The 8,075-nt window shown below is 39.0% G+C and overlaps 2 protein-coding genes across 3 annotated transcripts in view; both read right to left on the reverse strand.

The window, feature by feature from the left end:
* LOC112112604 (potassium channel regulatory protein) overlaps positions 1-5,214 on the reverse strand; it is a 6,541-nt gene extending 1,327 nt beyond the window's left edge. Inside the window, exons 1-2 of one of the 2 annotated variants that reach the window (XM_024208576.2) lie at positions 3,959-5,214; positions 3,783-3,880 (exon numbers count right to left, since the gene is read on the reverse strand). In XM_024208576.2, coding sequence (XP_024064344.1) covers positions 3,783-3,880; positions 3,959-4,363 — 503 coding nt within the window. In that variant the 5' untranslated portion in view covers positions 4,364-5,214. Of the gene's footprint in view, positions 1-3,782 lie in introns of both variants that reach the window. The other variant, XM_024208575.2, reaches the window with a different exon arrangement.
* Positions 5,215-6,264: 1,050 nt separating this feature from the next.
* Positions 6,265-8,075, reverse strand: part of LOC112112606 (E3 ubiquitin-protein ligase TRIM13) — a 9,323-nt gene continuing 7,512 nt past the window's right edge. The window contains exon 2 of the mRNA XM_024208577.3: positions 6,265-7,816. Within this exon, the coding sequence (XP_024064345.1) occupies positions 6,581-7,810 (1,230 nt within the window). The 5' untranslated portion in view covers positions 7,811-7,816 and the 3' untranslated portion in view covers positions 6,265-6,580. The remainder of the gene's footprint in view (positions 7,817-8,075) is intronic.

Consider the following 8,075-nt stretch of genomic DNA (forward strand, 5'->3'; position numbering starts at 1 on the left):
GGCTTATGATCGAATATATATGTATATTGATTTCAATTACAACACAGAATACAAAGTGCACAATGCTCACTTTATATTATTTTTTATTACAAATATATGTACTGTAAAAATGATAAAAAATAGTATTTCAATTCACCTCATACAAGTACTGTAGTGCAAGCTCTTTATCATGAAAGTTGAACTTACAAATATAGAATTATGTACAAAAAACTGCATTCAAAAATAAAACAATGTAAAAGTTTAGAGCCTGCAAGTCACTCCCAGTCCTACTGATTGTTCAGTCAATTGCTAAGACAAACAAGTTTATTTACATTTGCAGGAGATAATGCTGCCTGCTTCTTGTTTACAGTGTCACCTGAAAGTGAGAACAGGAGTTCGCATGGCACTGTTGTAGTCGGCGTTGCAAGGTATTTACGTGCCAGGTGCGCTAAAGATTCATATGTCCCTTCATGCTTCAACTACCATTCCAGAGGACATGCATCCATGCTGATGACGGGTTCTGCTCGATAACAATCCAAAGCAGTGTGGACCGATGCATGTTCATTTCCATTATCTGAGCCAGATGCCACTAGCAGAAGGTTCATTTTCTTTTTTGGTGGTTCGGGTTCTGCAGTTTCCGCATCAAACTGTTGCTCTTTTAAAACTACTGAAAGCATGCTCCACACCTCGTCCCTCTCAGATTTTGGAAGGTACTTCAGATTCTTAAACCTTGGGTCGAGTGCTGTAGCTATCTTTAGAAATCTCACATTGCTACCTTCTTTGTGTTTTGTCAAATCTGCTGTGAAAGTGTTCTGAAAACAAACATGTGCTTGGTCATCATCCGAGGCGGCTATAACATGAAATATATGGTAGAATGCGGGTAAAACAGAGCAGGGGATATAAAATTCTCCGCCAAGAAGTTCAGTCACAAATTTAATTAACGCGTTATGTTTTTAACAAACACCATCAGCATGGCAGCATGTCCTCTGGAATGGTGGCAGAAGCATGAAGGGGCATATAGATGTTTAGCATATCTGGCACATAAATACCTTGCAATGCCGGCTACAAAAGTGCCATGCAAATGCCTGTTCTCACTTTCTGGTGACATTGTAAATAAGAAGAGGGCAGCATTATCTCCTGTAAACAAACTTGTTTGTCTTAGCGATTGGATGAACAAGAAGGAGGACAGAGTGGACTTGTAGGTCTGAAGTTTTACATTGTTTTGTTTTCAAGTGCAGTTATGTAACAAAAAAAACTACATTTGTAAGTTGCACTTTCACGACAAAGATTGCACTACAGTACTTTTAGGCGGTGAACTGAAAAATAGTATTTCTTTTATCATTTTTACAGTGTAAATATTTAAAATAAAAAATAATATACACTTTGATTTCAATTACAAACACAGAATGCATATATATATATTATATATATATATGAAAATGTAGAAAAGCATTCAAAAATATTTAATAAATTTCAATTCGTATTTTATTAACTGTGCGATTAAAACTGCAATTAATCGCAATTTTTTTTTAATCATGTGAGTTAACTGATTAATCAACAGCCCTAGTTAGTTTTCTAAATATCTTAATTCTTTACCTCATTAAAAGCACAGCTATTTCTCGCAGTTTGATCAGTTATATTTTTACAGAATAAACACTTTGTTTTTCCACTATGAAGTTCACTTTTTTGTTACAAGTGATTGTAACAACTCTTAAATTGTGTTTAATTTAATGGAGGGGAAATGACTGACATAATGCATAACGTACAGCAGTTTCTCAGATAAGAATAGTCAAACTGTGGCCAGGGCAGCAAAACTGGGTTCATTTAAATAGCAGCACTCTTCATTACAAAGCACCTCTCCCTACTAACAGGGAAGTTTATTGCTAAGTTGCCTTGCACAACAACTTTTTTAGTAACAATTATGAAAATTATTTACAACTAAAGTAAACTGATTTTACTTGGAATAAAGTACAGGAGGTTTAAAAATTCATCCAGACACCTCAAGGAACAAAAGTCATAAAAATACTGTTAAAAAGTAGCATAAATTGACAGGCAGAATTGCTCCATAGTTCATGAAAAAAGTACAAAGGTCCACAAGAAGCACTAAAAGGTAAAGATTCCATACAACCACAAATAATTGATTAGAGATAAATTAACCACATAATCAAAAACTGATTTGTTTGTAAGATTTTTCCTCTGCAGTTCAACAGACAAGTGTAGCTTGATTAATCAAAGTCAGAAAAGAGGTTATAACAGACTACATCTCAGTTTTTAAGTTGCCATAACCTACATTGATGCACAGTTAGTCCAATAAGCTATAATTTATATACCATTTAAGTGCCATCTCATATGTGCTATGTGAGAAAGCCCAGGATGACCGTCTTACAATTATTCAGCTAAAGAAAGTCAAAATATAAAGATAAACCCTACTGAATTGTCTAAACCCAGAATTCTCTTAATTGTTTAATTCATATATTTCAAGAGAGAATAACCCTACTGGAACTATTCCAGTGAAGTGTCCATAAAAATCCAGGCATTCCAAGAGCCATGGAGGATAAACTAGGTTATCTTTTCCTGTATGGAGACAAATTCCAACTGTATAATAAAGCCACTCTTTAGAGCTTCTAAAAACCATTATAATGTATGTAACTAGAGCCTGATGTGGCTAGCATAGAGGTCACTATTTCCCATTGAAAATCAATGGCAAGAGGACCAAGCTCTTAAGCCCCCTTCCCCCTCCAAACTCATGCAGTGTATACAATTTATATTCTTCAAAACAAAACCCCACATCTAGGGTTAAGGAACAAGGAAAGTCCATTATCTTAACTCCACCTTTGTTTTCCATCCCCACTTCCATCATTCTGTTCTCCCCTTCTCCAAAATGACATCTAGAGGATGCGTTTGTAGCCATTTTAATTATCTTATCCTCCTCCCTTCCCCAGCTTATTCCATATTTATCCTGGATAAAGTTCTTGTGGGCAAGTTTTCCCATTTATTCCTAGTTTTCCCAGTTTGTACATTACAAGCATTATGGATGCTTATGAGCACAAGGGAATGGCACGTGTGACAAACTCATTTTGTAGTTTTCAAAACTTGTATTAGCCCACATTCAGACTTAGCAATCTCACTAATGAGAGAAATCAGCTTCCTTCTTTCCTCAGAAAAAAGTAACCCTGCATCCTCTGAGTTAAACATCTCAAAGGAGAGGTGGTTAAGATAAAGTATTTTTCTACCATTAGTAATCAGTTCAGCCAATTAGGAACATCTTCAGTGATTGCCCATTATTACTTCAGACAACTCACAAACTTCGTTTTCAGTTATCAAATATTCTGACTACTACAGGAGAAGTGAACCCATTAGGATGCGTCATCAGGCTGACAGAACACCGAGGCAGTTACATATGGGACAAACAGTAGGATCTAGGCAGAGAATCAAGAGCACAAAATATTACTACTGGCAAGTGGTTCTTCTCCTATATTTTAATTTTGCATTTTCCAATGGCTTCTAGGTGTGACTCAGCCATCCCATTGGACAGACACATCAGAAATATAGAAAAAGCAAAAAGGTGAGAGGAAGGTCAAATGAATTAGGAGAATAAGATGTTTTCAAAAATCCATTTAAAAATTTAAGGAAACTTACAAGATCTTAGATCAGTATAACAGGAGTTACATCAGTCACCTCTTGGCATTGAACCATCAATTGATTATCCCATGATCTCATCATAGTGTAGCAAATTGAATGTATTTTATGAACTAGAGGTCTTGGAATTATTTCAAGAAAGAAAAGCCACACAAGGTGAATACCTTGTCACCAACTGGTCACCAGCAGAGTAGTCAGTGCCGCATTGAAAAACCAGGTCATGATGAGAAGGTCTCTCCAAAGGAAGTGGAGTGAGGAGCTTCTGAGAAGGGAAAGGATTATTATTCCAGTTCTGTCTCAAGGACTGCTCTGTAAACATAGTGACCCGTCCAGCCAGTACCTCAATAGTGTTGCTGCAAGAGCCAAAGACTCGGAAAAAGGCCTGAGTTTCATGGAGCAAGAAGCGCACTTCCAAGATCTCTGGTCTCGGCTTCAGCAAGTTTTCCTGGCTCAGGAGATCAGCCAGGGAGTGGAGCTCATAGAAGTCTGCTTCTCTTTGCAGCCTCTGATAGTCTGAGAAGTCCGTGGGCAGAGAAAGCTGGAGTGTCCTCAAAAAATCCAGGATGTAATTAAACAAAGTTCCATCTCTGTCCACAAAGAATTGTCCATTCACCAGCCTGAATTCATGGTCATTGCCATTCAACATCCGTGCTAACCTGGACTCTGGGAACCTCCGCAGGGTGGAAACCCATGTTGTAAATTTTGAGCCTCCCACATTCAGAATGGCCACTTCTTGATTGCTCATATTGTCTCTCCACCAATCAAGGTTAACACTGACCTATGTCTTTCTAACCAGACTATTCCTAAACTGCAAATCAACTGGGACTGCAAGTATCATTCAGTAATCTTACTGCATGTTTGGGATGAGGTGTGTAGCACCGCTAGGGTTCCCAGGCAACAAGAAGCGTAAATACAACTAAAGATAGCTGTTTGCAGGTCCTAGTTGCTTGGGAACTTGGACTCTTGAAACAAAAATAAAAAAATAAAAAATGAACAGCTTCCAAAGACTGTTGAAAAATGGTTGACTGACTCCAAGTTTTGAAAAACCCTGATAAAAACCAAGAACTATCCCCAAAAGCAAGACATTCAGTATAAATATTTGAGTTTTACAGAACCACCACAAGAAGATTTCATTTCTATACCACTGTGGGTGACCCACTGCTAAAAGAAATGTTAAATATACTTTAAGGCAACTCCACAATCATGCTCTGAAACGAGAACATTTCAGAGAAGTTGGAAGTGTATTTCACTAAATGTTTCCGATCTGAAAGGATTTGATTAATATGTTTGTATGAAATATCCATACAGAGATATGGTAATGATTTACTATTTCTTTATATATTCAATTATCCTAGAGTTAAGTCATGAAACTCACTAAACTAAATTCTTCCAGGGTGCACTGCAGCCAATGGAATGACACTGAGGAAGTCTACACTACAACTAGAGGTGCAATTGCCACACGGGCTGACATACCCACACTAGCTTTAATTTAGCTAGTAGTGCTGAGAATAGCAGTGAAGTCACAGCACCACAGGTTTCAGTTGAAGCTGTACAAGTCTGCCTGGGGTCCTGGATACATACTTGTGTTGCCCATGCTGCCATGTCACCACTGCTATTTTTATATGTGCTAGCTAGATTAAAGGTAGCACATGTATGCCAATCCATGCTCCAACTGCAGAGCGGAGATAAGAGCATGACCTATCTCAGGGCTAAGGAGTTTCCTAACACAAGAAGACAAAGCCAATGTTAATGGATGTGATTACACAGCAGGTTTACAGGCAGCACCCCATCTCTCCAGCTGTTGAAGTTATATTGACTGATGTGGAGAGGCAGAGAAGAGAAGCTCCCCCCTCCACCAGTCTCACATTGATGGGAAGATTGTGTTTTAGAGAGGTTTGCTTCCTGGCTGTTGAACAGGGTGGAACTGTCATTCTTTCACCTTAAAGCAGGCTTTGTTCTTACTTTCTACCACCACCACCAAGGGGAAGGGAATGGAGAAAAACTCCCTAGTCCATGCATTCACCATATAAGTACTTTACGCTCACTGCCACAATGAGCTGCACTGTATCCCCAATTGTGAGCAAGTGGGTGCATTTCTCAATAGGGAGCTTAAATTCTTTACATTAGAGGCACTTTTTAGAAAGACACAGAGATGCAGGTGGCTTTTAAAAACAAACAAACCACAAATCCAACATGAAGATAGCTCAATCCCTTGACAGGGCTATAGCTGGAAAAGTGTCATTGCACAGCATATAAGAGCACCTTGCAGCTTGTTCTGCCCCACTCACTTCCACTTGTTTCTCTTTCCTATTGCAATTTGTTCGAGACCACTGCCCTGAAGACTTTTTTTTTTTTTTTTTAAATAAACCCTGTAATCAATATCCAGTGTATATATAGTACTGCGTATACCCAGGATGAGGAATCAGTGAAATTTAACGTCTTCAGTTATGAAGAGATTCCAAAGAGTTAAAGTACCACTCTGTATTTTGCAATGGATGGCCAGTCTTAGGCAAACTTTGCAGCCCACCTCTCTTAGCAATCAGAAGTGTCCTTCCTAATTTCAAAGAACCTCCCACAACAAAAAATGTTGATGCATTTAGGGATCAGCCCTTTTTACTCTAGGACATATAAAATCATTAATACAGCTATATTAGTATTTGACTATATACATGGTTAGTTTTGCCTTATATTTTGGTTAGAGCAAGGAAGTGCATTATTCCCAAAAACATTTTGAAACAAGATCTCAGAAGCAAAAGTATGTTTTTCCAAAGTTCGGTTTTACCTTCCAGCATATATCCGTGCTTGAACTACACGAACAATAACTCAGTAAACATTCTGAGTATTAAATGCTTCCATCAGAAGCCAAAGGTTTTTTTTAAAACTGTGCATGCACTGTTAAGTTTTCTGCACTAGAGTTCTGTTCACTTCTTGGGCTTCTGAATTTGTGCTTTGGTAGTGGACATTATAACAGTTTATATTTGCACACAAATTGTGCAACATTATCCAATACCACTAGTGTATAATTTTTGCACTTTTCACTTAGAAGTGAAGCTCCATCTGTCATTTGCTCCCAGTAAAACACGGCATGGTCAGCTATCTCTGCAGTGTCTGCCAGATAGGATGAGCCAATTGTAAAAAGTTGAGTTTTCCAGTATTGAAGATTGTCAAAGACAGATTCCACAAAGGTCATTCTGGTGGCTCCAAGGATAAATAAGCAAATCAGAGAAGTCACTATAAATTTGTGTGAAAAGACTGAGGAAATCTTGAAATTAAGCATGCTGTTTTCCTGAGGCAAAGAAAGCTTGTCCACATCTACTAGCTTTATACCATCCCACTGGCTGGTATCGAAGTTCTTTATTGTGGGATTGATGTCTACACTGGAACAAGGCAGAGGGGTTTCCTTGATCACTTTGATTTTTATCCTGAACTCCTGCATCTGTTGCAGAAATATAATGGGCTCAGACACATCCTTAAAGGCTTCTGCAATGTTAAAAGCCATTCGCTGCTCTTGTAGAATTGTGTTCAGTTTATTGATTTCTGGGTCATAGGCCTGCATCACTGCAAGCTTCATGGTCTCAAAGTCAGACAGAATCTCATTTCTTTTCTGCTCCAGTGTGTGCTGCAGCTTCTCAAAGAACTCTTTCACTTTGTCTGAGTCCTTTGTCAGCATCTGCAGCGCTTTCCTCTTGCTTGTTTCCAAGGTGTCTAGCCGGGAGAGCGCATCCCCACAACGCCATGTTTCAAAGCCCTGAAACAGGGTTTCAAAAGCACGCTTCTCCTGTGAATAGGCATCTTCAATGGAGCAAAATACATGCTTTGTGTGGTCACCTCGAGTGGCACAGACACCACATATCAGCTGCATATCTGTCCGGCAGAAAATGTTGAGGGGCTGCCCATTGTGCACCTTACACATGGGCATTTTGGGAGTTACTTTTATTTTGTTATACTTCTCCACAATACCTTTCAGGGAGTAGTTGACTTGTAAATTGTTGATTCCTGTAACAGGAGTTTCCTTCCGGCAGGTAGGACACTTGAAAAGTGGGGGTGGTCTCCAGACCACACTCCGGACATTTCCCTCTAGGATCCCCTCCAAACACTTCTTGCAAAAGTTGTGAGAACAAGGTAAAACCCGAGGATCTTCAAACAAGCCACAACAAATGGGACAGGTGAGGTCTTCCTCTAAGAGCTCCATCACATCCTATGGAAAGAAGAGGGAAAAAATATTAGAGGGACTTGATAAGAACTATTTCCATTCCACCATCATTAGTCAAATGGGGAAGAGGTTACAGTAAACCATGCCAAGAGTAACTTCCATTTGAGACAAGCTTAGTATAGCTTGCACTGGCTCAGTGACAGAAGGCTTTTTTTGGCCCAAGGAGTTTCAAGGGGGGGTCTCAGCTGGGCTGATATGCATAGATTCATAGATTCTAGGACTGGAAGGGACCTCGAGAGGTCAT

This window comes from Terrapene carolina, unplaced genomic scaffold (genome assembly GCF_002925995.2).
Source record: "Terrapene carolina triunguis isolate 2854851 unplaced genomic scaffold, T_m_triunguis-2.0 Scaffold142, whole genome shotgun sequence".
Taxonomy (NCBI): Eukaryota; Metazoa; Chordata; order Testudines; family Emydidae; genus Terrapene; species Terrapene triunguis.